The sequence below is a fragment of the Mytilus californianus genome, unplaced genomic scaffold (assembly GCF_021869535.1).
Source record: "Mytilus californianus isolate M0D057914Y unplaced genomic scaffold, xbMytCali1.0.p SCAF_5, whole genome shotgun sequence".
Classification (NCBI taxonomy): domain Eukaryota; kingdom Metazoa; phylum Mollusca; class Bivalvia; order Mytilida; family Mytilidae; genus Mytilus; species Mytilus californianus.
The window spans coordinates 121,286,672-121,307,037 of NW_026262701.1; the positions used below are offsets into that span (position 1 = coordinate 121,286,672).

The 20,366-nt window shown below is 33.8% G+C and overlaps 1 protein-coding gene across 3 annotated transcripts in view; it reads right to left on the bottom strand.

Moving 5' to 3' along the window:
* Positions 1-1,255: 1,255 nt before the first annotated feature.
* The window catches only part of LOC127700932 (protein capicua homolog), a 53,767-nt gene continuing 34,656 nt past the window's right edge, over positions 1,256-20,366 (bottom strand). For 2 of the 3 annotated variants that reach the window (XM_052204661.1, XM_052204663.1), the window contains 8 exons: positions 19,926-20,078; positions 17,892-18,154; positions 16,180-16,410; positions 15,690-15,820; positions 12,081-12,229; positions 9,273-9,563; positions 2,618-2,764; positions 1,256-2,248 (listed from right to left, as the gene is read on the bottom strand). In XM_052204661.1, coding sequence (XP_052060621.1) covers positions 2,040-2,248; positions 2,618-2,764; positions 9,273-9,563; positions 12,081-12,229; positions 15,690-15,820; positions 16,180-16,410; positions 17,892-18,154; positions 19,926-20,078 — 1,574 coding nt within the window. In that variant the 3' untranslated portion in view covers positions 1,256-2,039. The remainder of the gene's footprint in view (positions 2,249-2,617; positions 2,765-9,272; positions 9,564-12,080; positions 12,230-15,689; positions 15,821-16,179; positions 16,411-17,891; positions 18,155-19,925; positions 20,079-20,366) is intronic. The other variant, XM_052204662.1, reaches the window with a different exon arrangement.

A 20,366-nucleotide genomic window follows, 5' to 3' on the forward strand; every position in this document is an offset into this window, starting at 1 on the left:
ATACTTGACATGTATATTAACTAACACCAGAGGGTGTGTCATAATGTATGTACAACTTCCTAGGTCAAAGGTCAAGGTCAAAAACTTTGGTTTTAGTTGACAACCCCATGTCCTATGGTAAAGATCGTGTCCACTCTACATCTTGAGAACCGTTATGATTTCACAGTTTATACTTGACATGTATATAAACCAACACCAGAGGGTGTGTCATAATTTATGTACAACTTCCTAGGTCAAAGGTAAAGGTCATAAACTTCGGTTTCAGTTGACAACCCCATGTCCAATGATAAAGATACAAATTTTTTACCACACTTTATTCACAGCGGGGCCCACAGAGATGGCTTCCATCTCAATGATATCTAGTTAATTCAAAGTCACTGGACCATGTCCTGGGGGACAGGGCCTCAAAATAGTCGTCAAACTGATATGTACTGATAGAAATGTGACTTTATACAAAATATCATTGATCAATCACAAGTTGTTCTTATCAAACTAACTTAAGCAGAAAAACTTACCATCGAAAATTGCTAATTAATTCAAAGTCACTGGACCATAACCTAGGGGGCAGGGCCTCATAATAGTCATCAAACTGATATGAACTGATAGTAATGCAACTTCATACAAAATATCATTGATCTATGACAAGAAGATCCTATCAAAATAACTTAAGCAGAAAACTTAACATTGAAAATTGCTAATTAATTCAAAGTCACTGGACCATGTCCAAGGGGGCAGGGCCTCAAAATTGTCGTCAAACTGATAGTAATGGGACTTCATACAAAATATCATTGATCTATGAAAAGTAAATCCTATCAAACTAACTTAAGCAGAAAACTTAGCATTGAAAATTTGCTTATTAATTCAAATTCACTGGACCATGCCGTAGGGGGCACGGCCTCAAAATAGTTGTCAAACGGATATATACTGATAGTAATGCAACTTTATACAAAATATCATTGATCTATCACAAGTAGATCCTATCAAACTGACTTAAGGAGAAAACTTAACAGTTGTTGACACCGTCGCCAGAAAAGCAATCCCTAGGTCTCACTTTGCACGACTTTTGTCGGGTATGTGGTAGATAAACAGACAGACTATTAAACAGATGAATGAGACTGCAAAACATTATCCCCACCTCTTGTAGATTGGTATAATAATTTCTTAGGCAAATAAGTACAGAGAAAAGATCCATACGATAAATAAATTTGATTCAAAATCAACTTTTTTTTTCACTTCTTGATTATAAATCTAGCAATTCAAATAAAAACTTTAAGTTTTATTAGCCTAAATAACTTAGTCATTAAATTACTTTCAACCAAATATTTGTTCAAATCATTGCATTATTAACTATATCAGCCATTTTGTCTTGAATACCTCAAACTCAATACAACTCCATAATCATAAACCGTGAAGATTTCAGCAACCATTCTAGCATAGTCTGAGATTTATATGTGAACATTGTAACATAAGTCTTAGATTTATATGTGAACGTTGTAACATAAGTCTTAGATTTATATGTGAACATTGTAACATAAGTCTGAGATTTATATGTGAACGTTGTAACATAAGTCTGAGATTTATATGTGAACGTTGTAACATAAGTCTGAGATTTATATGTGAACGTTGTAACATAAGTCTGAGATTTATATGTGAACGTTGTAACATAAGTCTGAGATTTATATGTGAACGTTGTAATATAAGTCTGAGATTTATATGTGAACGTTGTAACATAAGTCTGAGATTTATATGTGAACGTTGTAACATAAGTCTGATATTTAAATAAAGTTAGTACCCAAGAATAATCATTGCTTTTCATTTACAAGACAGAATATATATACTGTTTGTTCTGCAACTATGTACATATTTACAAGTGTTCTTATCTTTATACACAACTTACAACAACTAAAATCTAAAGTAACAAATATTATATTTTAAAATTAAAATACATTTCATTCCAAAAAGGACCTGCCTCTTTGAATTCTCTCCAAAAATGCTGCCATCATTCTGACTGGGCCTGCCCAGAGTTATCTTTCTCAACATCATTCTGACTGACCCTGTCCCGAGTTATCTCCGCCTTGATTGCTGCCAGTACTTCCTATTGAATTAGAATCCTCCCCTGTAGCTGCCCTCTCTACTGCTGCTGATTGAGCCATCATTTTTTGTCTCACTTCTCGTATCTTTAACTGTAGACAAGTTTTGGTCGGGAATATACTTGCATGCTCTGCTTGAAATGAGGCTGTTGCTTGTGCTATAAAGAAATAACATCCTTAAAATACTTATTCCAAAAGACAATAATTATATTACATTATGATTAAGTTGTCCTTGTACTTAAAAGTAATTAGTCAGTAAGGTAGAAATGTTTACTGGCAGATTTTTTTTCTGAATTTGGCAGAATGTGTTGTCACTTTTACAAGTGATTATATTTTCTTACAAAAAAACAATTCTTAAAATATTCATATCAACATAACTTGTATCTTATATCATACATTTATGTTACATTATAGTATTGTATCCCTAATCAACAGAAAGATATACAAAACCTGAGGGAAACAGTCCTTATTCCTCAAACAGTTGCATAACAAGTTGTCTCCCTTACTAGACAGAAAGAGATACAAACCTGAGGGAAACAGTCCATATTCCTCAAACAGTTGCATAACAAGCTGTCTTCTCTGATCCAGAATTCTTCTCAACGAGGAAAACTGTCCTGGAGAACTTGGTGTCTTAGGTGTCCTTGGTGAACCTAAACTACCATCACCAAACTCATCTGTAACAAATAAATATACCATCACATATATATTATATAAATAAACAGTTTACCATCATATATATATATTATATAAATAAACAGTTTACCATCACATATATATTATATAAATAAACAGTTTACCATCACATATATATTATATAAATAAACAGTTTACCATCATATATATATATATTATATAAATAAACAGTTTACCATCACATATATATTATATAAATAAACAGTTTACCATCACATATATATTATATAAATAAACAGTTTATCATCACATATCTATTATATAAAAAAACAGTTTACCATCACATATCTATTATATAAAAAAACAGTTTACCATCACATATCTATTATATAAATAAACAGTTTACCATCATATATATATATTATATAAATAAACAGTTTACCATCATATATATATATTATATAAATAAACAGTTTACCATCATATATATATTATATAAATAAACAGTTTACCATCATATATATATTATATAAATAAACAGTTTACCATCATATATATATATTATATAAATAAACAGTTTACCATCATATATATATTATATAAATAAACAGTTTACCATCATATATATATTATATAAATAAACAGTTTACCATCATATATATATATTATATAAATAAACAGTTTACCATCACATATATATTATATAAATAAACAGTTTACCATCACACATATAAATAAACAGTTTACCATCACATATATATTATATAAATAAACAGTAATGTGGTGTCAAAATGAAAATCAAACTGATTACGACTGTGTTGTAGTACGAACATGATTGACATAGACAAAGTAAGCTTATTTCATCAATCAAAGGATTGATCAATGTTTAATGTCCAGTGGCGAGTATTACATGCTTATCAGTAAACATGCACATGTGATATAAACATGGATCCTGTTTTGTTCAAGACAGACATGCTGAGCTGGATTTTTAAATGTCTCAGTTCACGAGATAGTAGTTTTCAGGAAGACATGTCACCCTACCTGGACAAAGTATTCTAACTCCTCAATAACCAATTTCAGGAAGACATGTCAGCCTACTGACACATTATTCTAACTCCTAAATAACCAATGTTCGTTCTTACTTTTAAATGCTTAGCAGAGAAAAGGCCAATACCAACATCCAAATTCCAAGTCCTTGTTTGGCCCTTAATCTGAATCAGTGAGCTAAGGGTGTGTTGAAAAACATACAATAATCAAAATACCGAAGTACTGAACATCGGATGACCACAAGTTCTTGTGGATGGTCACAAGCACTTGTCTCAGAAAAAAAAATCATATCTCTGTACCTGAAAGTTAGGTTAAGGTACATAGATATATTTTTTTCAGAGACAAGTTAGTGCGTGGATGATGAATAAATGACAGGGAATTCAACCTCATTGTAATTACTATTATATTGTAGTGATACAAATCAGTATACACTGGTTTGTTGTTATATATTATATTAATATTTGTATACATGTATATATAATTTTCATCCATTTGTATATCATTCTATTCTTCTGTTCTAATAATAGTGCAGTGCAAGTGCATGGTGGACACTCTTCTGTAATAATTCGATTTTTCTAACAGATTGGATTTGAGTAGGCATTCATATTTTCTCGCAAAACGTTCTTGAGATATTCTTCTGCATGCGTTAACACAAATTTTCTGTATTCTTGATTTTTTATTGATATATATATTTCTCACGACAAAACATTTTCATATCATTTATTTATGTTCTTAAAAATTATTTTCATGAATATTTATTGATGAAATTGATATATAACAAGCGATAAGGAATGTTATTTTGCGTTCGGTTATCAGTCAAAAACGAAAGTCACGTGGGTAGAAATGTCTGTGATGTCTGTGGCAACAATACACCGGAATGCCCTCATGGTCATACGATGTAAAAATCAGTCGAGATGAAACATTTAACTCTTTTCTATAATAGAGTTGGTTATTGTAAAAAGTTATCAGTAAAACTGCTGATAGACATCATGCATAGATGCCAACCCTCTTTTGTTGCAATCAGTAAATGAATGGGGAATGTGTCCGTAGGACACAGATTGATTATGCCCCCGCTTGCATATAGCATTATAAAAGGACATAACAGTAAATGTGAAGCCACTGAAATTCAAACTTGATCTGTGTTTTCTGGTTATAAGCATTGCATATAAGATTCATAACATTTGGTTGAGGCAAACTAAAGTAAGAGAACGGAAACCAACTTTGGGACATAAGGACAGACTTACAGACGGACAAGAGTAAAACTTAATGCCCCCTCTACTATAGTGGGGGCATAAAAAGTATTAAGATTTCCGTAATTGATGACTCTTTTTAGTAATAATATTTTTTTTATTAAATTTTATAATAATCATACTAACAACTAGGCACACAGTGACAAATAAAAGACTTCCTTTCTTTATTTATGACAACTATGATTCAAAGTTGATGAGCACATGAGGAAAACCGACCATCATGCTGAATGGAAGTCTTGTTCACAAAATATTTGCAAAAGGCATAATGCTCCAGTTTTCAATTTCGTTGTCCAAGTTTTCTTTTCTTATTGCAGAAATTCAATTGTTCCATCAGACATCATACCTGCCGGGTTCATTAATTATTCGGAATCGAACAAGAAATAGATTGCTTTCTACTATAGTCCAGAGAAACCCGAAAGAATTTAATAATCTGAATCATGAAAGGGCTTATTGTTACAAAATTATAACCTAAAATAAGGCATCACATTGATCAAAACAATATCTAACCAGGGAACTGTTCTGAAAGGGTAATGAACTAAAATCCATAACAAGCACACTGTTAATCGTAACACTGCAATTTTGGTCCAAAATTCGTAGCAATTATGGGTAAATCATAATGGTTGGCATCTATGGGTCTAATCCAATCTGTTCCATGTTGTAAGAGGTACAATGTAATAAAAAAAAGTGCCAGTAAAAATCCAATCTTTTTTTCAAAAAATGTAAAAGGTAATCAGAAAAATATCAGCAGACATTCAGTCACTGGAATAAAAAGTCCTTGTTTTTTTAAGGACATTCTCAAATCTTCTTGGCATCAGTAAGGACTTTCTCAAATCTACTTAGCATCAGTAAGGACATTCTCAAATCTACCTGGCATCAGTAAGGACTTTCTCAAATCTACCTGGCATCAGTAAGGACTTTCTCAAATTTACTTGGCATCAGTACGGATTTTTTTTCAAATCTACCTGGCATCAGTAAGAACATTTTCTCAAATCTACCTGGCATCAGTAAGGACATTTTCTCAAATCTACTTGGCATCAGTAAGGACATTCTCATATCTACCTGGCATCAGTAAGGACATCATTCAAATCTACCAGATATCAATCAATCAAACAACTGATATTAAGTCAAGACTACAATAAATGCCTTAGTTTTTATACTCTCTTCCTAATTGTATCAAAACCCCTGTATCTGTTTATAACAGCAAAGAATCTATACCAGTTCTATGTTACATACAGACCAGTCAAAATAGTTCTTTCCAGGTTTGATCAAGACTGCAGTATCTGTTTATAACAGCAAAGAATCTATACCTGTTCTATGTTACATACAGACCAATCAAAATAGTTCTTACCAGGTTTGATCAATGTTCTATGTTACAGACAGACCAATCAAAATAGTTCTTACCCGGTTTGATCAATGTTCTATGTTACAGACAGACTAATCAAAATAGTTCTTACCAGGTTTGGTCAATGTTCTATGTTACAGACAGACTAATCAAAATAGTTCTTATCAGGTTTGATCAATGTTCTATGTTACAGACAGACTAATCAAAATAGTTCTTACCCGGTTTGATCAATGTTCTATGTTACAGACAGACCAATCAAAATAGTTCTTACCCGGTTTGATCAATGTTCTATGTTACAGACAGACCAATCAAAATAGTTCTTACCCGGTTTGATCAATGTTCTATGTTACAGACAGACTAATCAAAATAGTTCTTACCAGGTTTGATCAATGTTCTATGTTACAGACAGACCAATCAAAATAGTTCTTATCAGGTTTGGTCAATGTTCTATGTTACAGACAGACCAATCAAAATAGTTCTTACCAGGTTTGATCAATGTTCTATGTTACGTTTGATCAATGTTCTATGTTACAGACAGACCAATCAAAATAGTTTACCAGGTTTGGTCAATGTTCTATGTTACAAAATGACTAATCAAAATAGTTCTTATCAGGTTTGGTCAATGTTCTATGTTACAGACAGACTAATCAAAATAGTTCTTATCAGGTTTGGTCAATGTTCTATGTTACAGACGGACCAATCAAAATAGTTCTTACCAGGTTTGGTCAATGTTCTATGTTACAGTCAGACTAATCAAAATAGTTCTTATCAGGTTTGATCAATGTTCTATGTTACAGACTGACCAATCAAAATAGTTCTTTCCAGGTTTGGTCAATGTTCTATGTTACAGACAGACTAATCAAAATAGTTCCTACCAGGTTTGATCAATGTTCTATGTTACAGACAGACTAATCAAAATAGTTCTTATCAGGTTTGGTCAATGTTCTATGTTACAGACGGACCAATCAAAATAGTTCTTACCAGGTTTGATCAATGTTCTATGTTACAGACAGACCAATCAAAATAGTTCTTACCCGGTTTGATCAATGTTCTATGTTACAGACAGACTAATCAAAATAGTTCTTACCAGGTTTGATCAATGTTCTATGTTACAGACAGACCAATCAAAATAGTTCTTATCAGGTTTGGTCAATGTTCTATGTTACAGACAGACCAATCAAAATAGTTCTTACCAGGTTTGATCAATGTTCTATGTTACGTTTGATCAATGTTCTATGTTACAGACAGACCAATCAAAATAGTTTACCAGGTTTGGTCAATGTTCTATGTTACAAAATGACTAATCAAAATAGTTCTTATCAGGTTTGGTCAATGTTCTATGTTACAGACAGACTAATCAAAATAGTTCTTATCAGGTTTGGTCAATGTTCTATGTTACAGACAGACTAATCAAAATAGTTCTTATCAGGTTTGGTCAATGTTCTATGTTACAGACGGACCAATCAAAATAGTTCTTACCAGGTTTGGTCAATGTTCTATGTTACAGTCAGACTAATCAAAATAGTTCTTATCAGGTTTGATCAATGTTCTATGTTACAGACTGACCAATCAAAATAGTTCTTTCCAGGTTTGGTCAATGTTCTATGTTACAGACAGACTAATCAAAATAGTTCCTACCAGGTTTGATCAATGTTCTATGTTACAGACAGACTAATCAAAATAGTTCTTATCAGGTTTGGTCAATGTTCTATGTTACAGACGGACCAATCAAAATAGTTCTTACCAGGTTTGATCAATGTTCTATGTTACAGACGGACTTATCAAAATAGTTCTTACCAGGTTTGGTCAATGTTCTATGTTACAGACGGACTAATCAAAATAGTTCTTACCAGGTTTGATCAATGTTCTATGTTACAGACAGACCAATCAAAATAGTTCTTACCAGGTTTGATCAATGTTCTATGTTACAGACAGACTAATCAAAATAGTTCCTACCAGGTTTGATCAATGTTCTATGTTACAGACAGACTAATCAAAATAGTTCTTATCAGGTTTGGTCAATGTTCTATGTTACAGACAGACTAATCAAAATAGTTCTTACCAGATTTGGTCAATGTTCTATTTTACTGACAGACCAATCAAAATAGTTCTTACCAGGTTTGGTCAATGTTCTATGTTACAGACTGACCAATCAAAATAGTTCTTACCAGGTTTGGTCAATGTTCTATGTTACAGACGGACTAATCAAAATAGTTCTTATCAGGTTTGGTCAATGTTCTATGTTACAGACTGACCAATCAAAATAGTTCTTTCCAGGTTTGGTCAATGTTCTATGTTACAGACAGACTAATCAAAATAGTTCTTATCAGGTTTGGTCAATGTTCTATGTTACAGACTGACCAATCAAAATAGTTCTTACCAGGTTTGGTCAATGTTCTATGTTACAGACAGACTAATCAAAATAGTTCTTATCAGGTTTGCTCAATGTTCTATGTTACAGACTGACCAATCAAAATAGTTCTTACCAGGTTTGGTCAATGTTCTATGTTACAGACAGACCAATCAAAATAGTTCTTATCAGGTTTGCTCAATGTTCTATGTTACCGACTGACCAATCAAAATAGTTCTTACCAGGTTTGGTCAATGTTCTATGTTACAGACAGACCAATCAAAATAGTTCTTATCAGGTTTGGTCAATGTTCTATGTTACAGACGGACTAATCAAAATAGTTCTTACCAGGTTTGGTCAATGTTCTATGTTACAGACTGACCAATCAAAATAGTTCTTATCAGGTTTGCTCAATGTTCTATGTTACAGACTGACTAATCAAAATAGTTCTTACCAGGTTTGGTCAATGTTCTATGTTACAGACAGACCAATCAAAATAGTTCTTACCAGGTTTGGTCAATGTTCTATGTTACAGACGGACTAATCAAAATAGTTCTTACCAGGTTTGGTCAAAACTGCAGTATCTGCCAAAGTTTCCAGGTTGAAACTTTTACCAAAGAACATATTATCATCATTAAATCTAGCACTTCTAGGCGTTCCTGTCATCGGTGTGCGAGGTGTCCCTAACGGTGTTCCCATTGGTGTCCCTAAAGGTGTTCCCATAGGTGTTCCTAAAGGTGTTCCTAATGGAGTTCCCATTGGTGTTCCTTCTGACTCACTGGACACTTTCTTGTAACTTGGAGATTGTCCTTCATACAATTCTATATCTTTGGGAGTCAGTTCACCTGAAGCTAAAATAAATAGATTAAAAATACATACTTCTGAATAATATAAATACGTTAGAACTAACTTGGGAGCATGCTCTGTTAGGACTTCTGAAAGGTTAAATACAACAATGCAGCCCCTCCAAAATATATAGTCATTTCCTCATGTCAGCACTTTATAGGCATGCCATGTTTATTTGATATATGTACATCCATTTCATTTTCTATGATGTAAAAGATGTTCACAATAATTCTCTTAGAATTACAATTACATTTAAATTTTCACAGCATTATTAATCATTTGACACCAACCCATAGTTGAGATTTCAAAGTGCCGTCCCTGGGTCCTATGTATGTGTTTTTATGGAAAAGCCCTTAGTACTTCTGTTAATGAATATAACCAAATCATAACCCAAATCTTGTTTTTTTCTTTGCTAAATATTGTTACAAGCATCAACTGTCTGTCAAACATATAAATAGTAATGTATATAATCTGGAAATTATAGCACCAGGACATGGAAGCCTATCTAGAGATGACTATATAAAAGTAGCCACATAACTTTTATAATGTAGATCTACATCAGGAGGATATCTTTCTGCCTAATTATAGCCTTATGATTTTGTGATATGAAGATCTATAAAGAATCAACTCACTTATTACAGATGTCAGACTTTTTGATAATGCAGATCTACCTCAAGATAACACATTTCTGACCATTTTTGTAGCTATTAATTATAACTGTAGGACTTTTACTGTTTGTTACTAACTATATCCCTGGGTGGTGATATAGACCTACCTAGAGATGACACCTTTCTGTCCCTCTTATGGTGATATAGACCTACCTAGAGATGACACCTTTCTGCCCCTCTAATGGTGATATAGACCTACCTAGAGATGACACCTTTCTGCCCCTCTTGTGGTGATATAGACCTACCTAGAGATGACACCTTTCTGCCCCTCTTGTGGTGATATAGACCTCCCTAGAGATGACACCTTTCTGTCCCTTTTATGGTGATATAGACCTACCTAGAGATGACACCTTTCTGCCCCTCTTGTGGTGATATAGACCTACCTAGAGATGACACCTTTCTGTTCCTCTTGTGGTGATATAGACCTACCTAGAGATGACACCTTTCTGTCCCTCTTCCTGTAGTTACTAATGATACCCCTGGGACTTTGTAGTGATATAGACCTACCTAGAGATGACACCTTTCTGCCCCTCTTGTGGTGATATAGACCTACCTAGAGATGACACCTTTCTGCCCCTCTTGTGGTGATATAGACCTCCCTAGAGATGACACCTTTCTGCCCCTCTTGTGGTGATATAGACCTCCCTAGAGATGACACCTTTCTGCCCCTTTGTGGTGATATAGACCTCCCTAGAGATGACACCTTTTTGCCCCTCTTGTGGTGATATAGACCTCCCTAGAGATGACACCTTTCTGTCTCTCTTATGGTGATATAGACCTCCCTAGAGATGACACCTTTCTGCCCCTCTTATGGTGATATAGACCTACCAAGAGATGACACCTTTCTGCCCCTTCTAATGGTGATATAGACCTACCTAGAGATGACACCTTTCTGTCCCTCTTCCTGTAGTTACTAATGATACCCCTGGGACTTTGTGATGATATAGACCTACCTAGAGATTACACCTTTCTGCCCCTCTTCCTGTAGTTACTAATGATACCCCTGGGACTTTGTAGTGATATAAACCTACCTAGAGATGACACCTTTCTGTCCCTCTTCTTGTAGTTACTGATGATACCCCTGAGACTTTGTAGTGATATAGACCTACCTAGAGATTACACCTTTCTGCCCCTCTTGTGATGAAAGAGACCTGCCTAGAGATGACACCTTTCTGCCCCTCTAATGGTGATATAGACCTACCTAGAGATGACACCTTTCTGCCCCTCTTATGGTGATATAGACCTACCTAGAGATGACACCTTTCTGCCCCTCTTATGGTGATATAGACCTACCTAGAGATGACCGTACTGTGAAATATAATGGTTTTACTTTTATAAATTTTTACTTGGATGGAGAGTTGTCTCATTGGCACTCATACCACATCTTCTTATATCTATGACACCTTTCTGCCCCTCTTATGGTGATTTAGACCTACCTAGAGATGACACCTTTCTGCCCCTCTTATGGTGATATAGACCTACCAAGAGATGACACCTTTCTGCCCCTCTAATGGTGATATAGACCTACCTAGAGATGACACCTTTCTGTCCCTCTTCCTGTAGTTACTAATGATACCCCTGGGACTTTGTGATGATATAGACCTACCTAGAGATTACACCTTTCTGCCCCTCTTCCTGTAGTTACTAATGATACCCCTGGGACTTTGTAGTGATATAAACCTACCTAGAGATGACACCTTTCTGTCCCTCTTCCTGTAGTTACTGATGATACCCCTGGGACTTTGTAGTGATATAGACCTACCTAGAGATTACACCTTTCTGCCCCTCTTGTGGTGATAGAGACCTACCTAGAGATGACACCTTTCTGTCCCTCTTATGGTGATATAGACCTACCTAGAGATGACACCTTTCTGCCCCTCTTCCTGTAGTTACTAATTATACCCCTGGGACTCTGCGGTAATGGAGAGGACATATCTGTACTTTCTGGAACAAACTGTGGTAGTTGTTCAAATCTTCTGTCAAAATCAACTCTTTCTAGCACTCTGTTAAAGAAAGACATTTTTCTAGAACTCTGCTTAAGAAAACATTTTCCTAGCATTTATTTAATTACAATCATTTTTACAGCATTAAATAAAATCGTTTCCTACAATAAACTGTTGACACAGAGATATGTCTTGCCTATTGGCATAAAATTCAGAAAAAGACAATCTGAAGGACAGCAACATTGCTTATTAATTCAGTCACTGGACCATGATCTAGTGGGCAGGGCCTAAAAATGGTCAACAAACTGATATGTACAGACAGTAATGTAACTTTATAGAAAATATCATTGATCTATGACAAGTAGTTCTTATCAAACTAACTTAAGCAGAAAAACTGCTAATTAATTCAAAGTCACTGGACCATGACCTAGGGGGCAGGGCCTTAAAATAGTCATCAAACTGATATATACTGATAGTAATGGAACTTCATACAAAATATCATTGATCTATGACAAGGAGTTCTTATCAAATTAACTTAAGCAGAAAAACTTAACATTGAAAATTGCTAATTAATTCAAAGTCACTGGACCATGTCCTAGGGTGCAGAGCCTTAAAATAGTTGTCAAACTGATATGTACTGATAATAATGAAACTTCATACAAAATATCATTGATCTATCTCAAGTAGTTCTTATCAAACTGACTTGAGCAGAAAAACTTAACATTGAAAATTGCTAATTAATTCAAAGTCACTGGACCATGTCCTAGGGGGCAGGCCTCAAAATAGTCGTCAAACTGATATTTACTGATAGTAATGCAACTTCATACAAAATATCATTGATCTATCACAAATAGATCCTATCAAAATAACTTAAGCAGAAAAATTAACATTGAAAATTTCTAATTAATTCAAAGTCACTGGACCATGTCTTAGGAGGCAGGGCCTCAAAATAGCCGTTAAACTGATATGTACTGATAGTAATGTAACTTTATATTAAATATAAATGATCTATCACAAGTAGTTCTTATCAAACTAACATAAGCAGAAAACTTGAACAATTGTTGATGATGGAGCCGTCGCCGAAGGAAAAGCAATCCCTATGTTTCGTTTCTGTGACTTTCGTCACAGGTGAAAAAAAAATCAACCAATAAGAAATATGATTTGACTTGGTATTTTCCCCTAGGATTTCTCCATTTAGCATATCATAACTGAAATAAATGTGTCTGGATTGGGTCTACAGAATAGGAAATAAAAGGATGTTAAAATATAAATATTAGAGAATAACTGGTAAAAAAATATTATGAACTGAGAATAATGAACAAAAAATAAAGAACAGTGAATAATAGGATGTTAAAATATAATTAATAAAGAATAATGGACCAAAATATTAATAGAGAAAAATGCCCTAAAAATTAAAGAATGTAGAAATGAAGATCCCCAGTCCAGACCCTCAGTTCAAGCATTAGAAAAGCTAACCAAAAGGTTATTTTTGAAAGCGGCTGGAAAAATATAAGACATCATTGTTCAATTTCACAAAATAAATTATACCCATCTTCGCTAGCAAAGGGTTACGATCCAGTCCTCTCCTCTCCATCCTTGGCGGATAAAGATAGAATATTGGATCCACGAGGTAATGAATCCCATTGGTCACAGTTGTAGCTGGCTGCATCCAATCAAAAAGCGCCTTTAAGATGATCACGTGTAAATGTAGAAAATGTAAATAAATAATTGCCACGTGCTGTTGTGCAACAAGTCTTTTCCCCCAAATCATAGGACGATATTTAGTGACAATTTTAATGAACTAATTGGAGTTCCTGTGTATATTTCTCGCGAAAATGTTGGAATGTAAACGCATGTTTATGGTTTCTGCTTCACGAAATTTGTAAACACTAGACCTTTTTTACACCTCCACACAGAAGAGAGTTCAAGAGCTACCATTGGTCAAGAATGATGTAGTTGGAATGGGCGTGACTTTTATCTACGGAAGATGGTGAGGCATTGTAATCACAAATGTTGGCTTAATCTGCCAAGGGTGGAGAGGAGGGGACTGGATCGTAACCATTGGCTAGCGAAAATGAATTATACCATGAAAAGTACTGTGACAGTTTTACTTTCAATTGATATAGATAGTACTCCATAGAAATAGATAACATTTCTCCAACATTAATATACTGAAAACCGGGAAATTTTCGCGCCGTCTTTTTTTCGCGATTTATTAACACAATCTAATTTCACGCAGTTTTGAATTCGCGATATCCCAGTGGCCTATATAAATATTTTCATAAATGCTTTAGAAAGTGAATAGCTTTACCAGTAGACTTGCTACTATTTCCTTAATTTTCTTTCTTTCTCACTAATTTATAAGTTTACCGAAAACTGCCAGTATTCTGATTGCCCTCGGAGAAAGGCAGGTGTCAGTATAATTGAAATATATTAGTTATAGCCGTAAAATTGTTAAAGGGGTAAAATTGAAAGAAAATTTGGAAGAAACATGTAGCAAGTCTACTTTACATGTATCGTAAATCAAGTGATAAAACCAATCAGAAATCTTTTGTTTTCGGTTCATTAATGTTAAAGGAGATTATGTTTGCTTGTAAAAACACATACACAATAAACAGTAAAGAAGACCTAATTAAGAGTGAATTAAATGCTGTCAAGATTAATGCTATTTAATCGAACTTTTAATCTGATTTATCTGTGTAGCAGATACAATGAAGTAATAATTTTAAAAACTGATTGACAGGTGTCATTTACATATCTGTAGCGATTGTTGTTTACAAAACAATATCCGTATTGTCCGCTTGCTTGGTTTTAAAAGATTAACTTGAGTAAAAGTCAGGATTTCTATCATTGCTTTTCATTTAGAAATAAAGTTATGATTTAAGGAATAGATCTATCTTATTTAAACTTGGTGTTATACAGTGGTCCTATACATATACGTACATGAATGGCCTTCATCTTATGAATAGAGTTTCCTTGAAATTTTCACGATCGTTTTATTTTCGTGTTTCAACTCTTACCGCAATAATTTCCCGGTTTACAGTAAATAGAAGTACTTCATAGAAATAGATACCATTTCTCCAACATTGATATAAATAGAAGTATTCCATAGAAATAGATAACATTTCTCCAACATAATCTGTAGTAAGTAATTGACGTCATATAGTCTCAGGTGGAGAGTTGTCTCATTGGCAATAATACCTTATCTTCTTAATTTTTTATATTGTTATACAATCATCCTCATCCATGGTTGTCGTCATATCTTACTATTTTGTATTATATGAAGAATTTGGTGTAGGTGAGTGTTTCTATGATTTATTCACAACTAATTTATAGACTTACGAGTTATTTAGAGTTGGACATATTTGATAGACTCTTGTCTAATGATGAAGACTGGATGTTGCCCTCTAGCTGTGTGTTGTTGGATTGCTGTCTCATTAACATATACCCAAAATCTTATTTTATAAATAAAAACACATAATACAACAAAAAGTTTATACAGACAACGATGGAAGCTTACTTTTCCATGCCATCTAGCACTGACTTTTTGAATGTTACCCTCCTTGGACTATTGGTACTGCTTGGGGACTGTATTGATGAGGCACACTGTAAAACATTGACAGGTAATGGTGGTGGCTTGATCTTTGTCTTCTGAAATAGAAATTATAACATGTAATATGCACATCAAGTTATCTTTTTAATTACCTCATAACTTTAAAATAAACATAAAATCAAAATTTCTAATTTCAATGAAAATTAAGCCAAATAAGGCCTGTAATGAATCTTGTCCTTACTATAAAGTCTTTTTAATCATACAAAGCTCACTAGAAATGAATCTTTGACTTCATTGATATCACTTGATAATAAACTAACTTAAGAAGAATTTTTGATACTGGCCTAATGTTACAATCTATTCATAAATTTAAATAAATACAGTAAATTAAATGCTGCTGTAATTCAAATATCAAATATGGTCCATCAATTTTTTGTGGAAAACTGTTATAAATTACCCTTGGGCTTTCCGGAGGCTTGCCGTCTGCAGCTGTTGGCATGGTCGTTGTGAGTGGAGCAGGCATACATATACTAGGAGAAGTACTAAATGTTACAGTCTTTGTTTCACTTGTTGTTGTAGGCTCAGAGGTTTGATCTGTCAGTAGAGAGGCAGGATCAGGAGGATCTTGTAGAGGCTTCATCTGTGTAGGAGATTTCTCCTCACTCGAATCAGTACTGCCCTTAGATGACTGGAAAAAAACAACATCTCTAATTTAATACATATATATCTTGGTAGACCCCTTAAATGTAGTAAGTGTATCCTTATGAATAGGAATAATTAACAAGAGCATCTAAGGGTCAGATGTTTTAGTTGTGAATTGAGTTTAATTGGTAAGGTTAAAGGCACAGCTAACAACAGCATTTTACACTACTATAATCAATGGAGTCATCAGTAAGAAAATTCTGTAGTACAACATGAAATAAACAGTATACACATAACTATGTGGTCAATATAAACCAGACATAAATTCAATCAACTGTCAATGCTAGAAATTTGATTTTAAATTGAAATGGAGATGCTTGCAAATGTACCTGTTGTAGATAAATACATTATTCTTCATTTTTCTTACCTTTTAATGCTTTTTAAATGCTTTTAAAAACATGTAATTGCAAATCTTTAAAGCTTTGAAATTTTTATCATTAAAGATTATTTTTTAATAAATGGGGAATGTGTCCATGGGACATAGATGATGCCCCGGCTTGCATGTAACGTTATAAAGGGAATAACTCAAGAACGGTAAAAGTGACGCTACCCAAATTCGTACTTGATCTGAGTTTTGTGGTAATAAGCATTGTGTATAAGTTTCATAACATTTGGTTGAGGCAAATTAAAGTTAGAGAACGGAAATTGTAAAGGGGCATAACTCTAGAACGGTAAAAGTGACACCACCAAAATTCAAACTTGATCTGTGTTTTGTGGTAATAAGCATTGTGTATAAGATTCATAATGTTTAGTTGAGGCAAACTAAAGTTAGAGAACGGAAACGAAAAATTCAGCAATTTTTCCATTTATCAAGGGCATAACTCTAGAATGGTAAAAGTGACGCTACCGAAATTTATATTTGATCTGTGTTTCCTGGTAATAAGCATTGTGTATAAGTTTCATAACATTTGATTGAGGCAAACTTAAATTAGAGAACGGAAATGAAAATTCAGCAATTTTTCCATTTGTAAAGGGGCATAACTCAAGAACGGTAAAAGTACTCCACCAAAATTCAAACTTGATCTGTGTATTGTGGTAATAAGCATTGTGTATAAGTTTCATAACATTTGGTTGAGGCAAACTAAAGTTAGAGAACGGAAACCAATTTCGGGACAGACGGACGGACAAGGGTAAAATTAATGCCCCCTCCGCTATGGCGGGGCATAAAAATATGCCTGCCATCTTGTTTCTGATATCAACTTTGCATGAATTGTTTTACCTTTATGTATATGTTTTCATGTTATCTTATCGTCCCATGGAAATCTACAGAATCCAAAAACAGAAGAAACTAAACTCGAGTGCCAAATCCTAATAATCAGATACAATGACCTACATTCAGTTTTCTCTGTATGCAACCCACTGTAAAAGTGCCCGAGAACTTCCTTCCTTTATATCATCTCTGACTTATGGTTTCCTTTCTTCATAAGAAACCTTAGTCTACAGAACCTTTTTGTTTCTAAAACTTACTTTTCTCTCTTTCCTTATGCCACCTTGTTCAACAAGTTCTTTGTATTTCTTTCCTTTACATGCCCTCTGTGGCTTTACATCTGAATTTTGAATTAACTCTTCTTTTTTATCATAGCTCTGATCTCTGACCTCTGAAGGTTCAGAGGTCAGGACAAGAGGTGAAGGTCTTGTTGGTTTATGCTGCATGCCATACTGCTGTGGTCTACCATACTGCTGGACAGGTGAGAGCCTTGGACTCTGTACATGTGAATTCATCCGTGATGCTGTAAACAAATAATACACATGGTGTATTATTCAGTTTAATTGGATTTATACATTTCAAACATACACTATAAATGTACTAGTATTATTCAGATAGATATAATAGTTAAGACTTGTTATGTCTGTTAAATAAATAAGAGTTATTTCCCTTTGTACACTGTCTTGTCTTTACATATATAGTACTAAAAATAATGTACATTCAGGATTATTTGAAATTCATGAAAAGGTTCATTAAACATTTATGAAAGGATTAATAGTTGCTTGCTTAATAACTAATTGCAAATACTTCATACAAATTCAGAATGAGAAAAAACAATAAACAAAATTGATAGGTCTTGAAAAGATGGTTAACCAGGAATAAAGGATAGAAATTTTACACCGTCACTGGAAAAAGAGGGCACATTGGATAGGGTTAGAAGTTATGCCTTACAGACCCTCAAGGTGAATAACCCTTATATGATTTAATTATCTACCCAACAACCCTGTTGCATTTATACTAAGATTGAAGATAAATCTTTCTTATCAATTTGATATGTTTATCTACATATTGATGATGAAAATATATTTGTAGTAATAATCTTTGTTGAAATAAAATCTTGAAGGAATGATTGACATCTAAACATGTAAACCCCCCACCCCCCATCTTTCACTCACAAACTGATTAATGTTCCAAATTTTTTAATGAGAGGCTTGAGTTTGCACATCAATGTATTTTAGTTACTGTAACTCTAGAAATCATTGCATGCATTTATCATTGCAATTCTTGAAGAATGGACAATAATGCGACATCAATTATTGCGATTTCAGGAAAATTTGCATACAGATATATGTATCAGATATCAGAATGTGAGTACTTAATATTGCGATACTCAACCAATCTCATTATTCGCAATGATAAAAACCTAATTTCTGAATTTACAGTATTTGTAGTCTTTAATTACAAGTTTTTTTAGAGACTAAACAATTTGTATTTTTATGATTTGACATTATGCACGTCTTTCAACATAGCTAGATATATGTAGATATGCACACCACTTTCACAGTATATACAACAGATGAAGTATTCACTGGGAAAAGTAAAATCTATGGAAACGTCGCCATGCAACGTCCACAAAAAGTCATCTTTTAAAAATGAGAAAATAAAATATGTTAAAAGCATCCATTTCTTAAAAAATGAATAGTAAGCATGGACTAATGACAAATTGTTCTAAATATTTGAAGAAATAAACAAAACATCTGTTATACGATTTTTAAGGATGGATGCAATTTGGGTACTCCTCATTACAGAATCATGGATCGTTTGGAGGTCGGTTCAAACCCATTTTTCTATGATTCAATATGGATTCAAAATTAAATTGGTGCAACTATATAGTAAATAAGGATACATCTGCAAAATAAACCCAGAATGGATTATAAATAAACGTAGGTGAAAAAACTGTCAAAATAGGTGCAATTTGGGTACCCTCACGTTATCTGTTAAGTGGCAATTACATTTCTTATTTTTTGTCATTTGTGCTTGATATGGTAGATGTATATCTAGTCCTTGCCCTATGTGCCTCCGGGCATAATAAGGACTAGGTAGGTAGGTATGGTAGACGTATATCTAGTCCTTGTCCTATGTGCCTCCGGGCATAATAAGGACTAGGTAGGTAGGTATGGTAGATGTATATCTAGTCCTTGCCCTATGTGCCTCTGGGCATAATAAGGACTAGGTAGGTAGGTATGGTAGACGTATACCTTATTTCACTCTCTAATACACACACAAAAACAAACCTGGAATGGTTGTGGTCACTTGTAAACTTTCTGTGGCAACAGGTATAGTGGCAATGGTGGCCTTTATCTTGTGAGATTTCTGATTACCACCTGAAATGTAACCTATGTCACCTTTGGCCTCAGTGGTCATTGAATTTGGTGACTTAAAAGTCCCTGGAAAAACAAGATTTAATATAAAGATTCCTAACTATCATTTGTATTAATTACAAGTATTCAAACATATTCTCTAGAACCCTTTAATCATAGATATGTTGATAAAATAAAACTTTCATATAATGCACCATATTTCATTTAAAGTGTTGTTTAAAGTTTTCCTAGTAACATGTGTTGCTTAACCCATGACTTCTATATCATGTGACACTCTAATGAATTAAATAGATAAAGAATACCACTGCAATTCTTTTATTTACCTATTCCAATTTCTTGGTTTTCTAAAGTAAA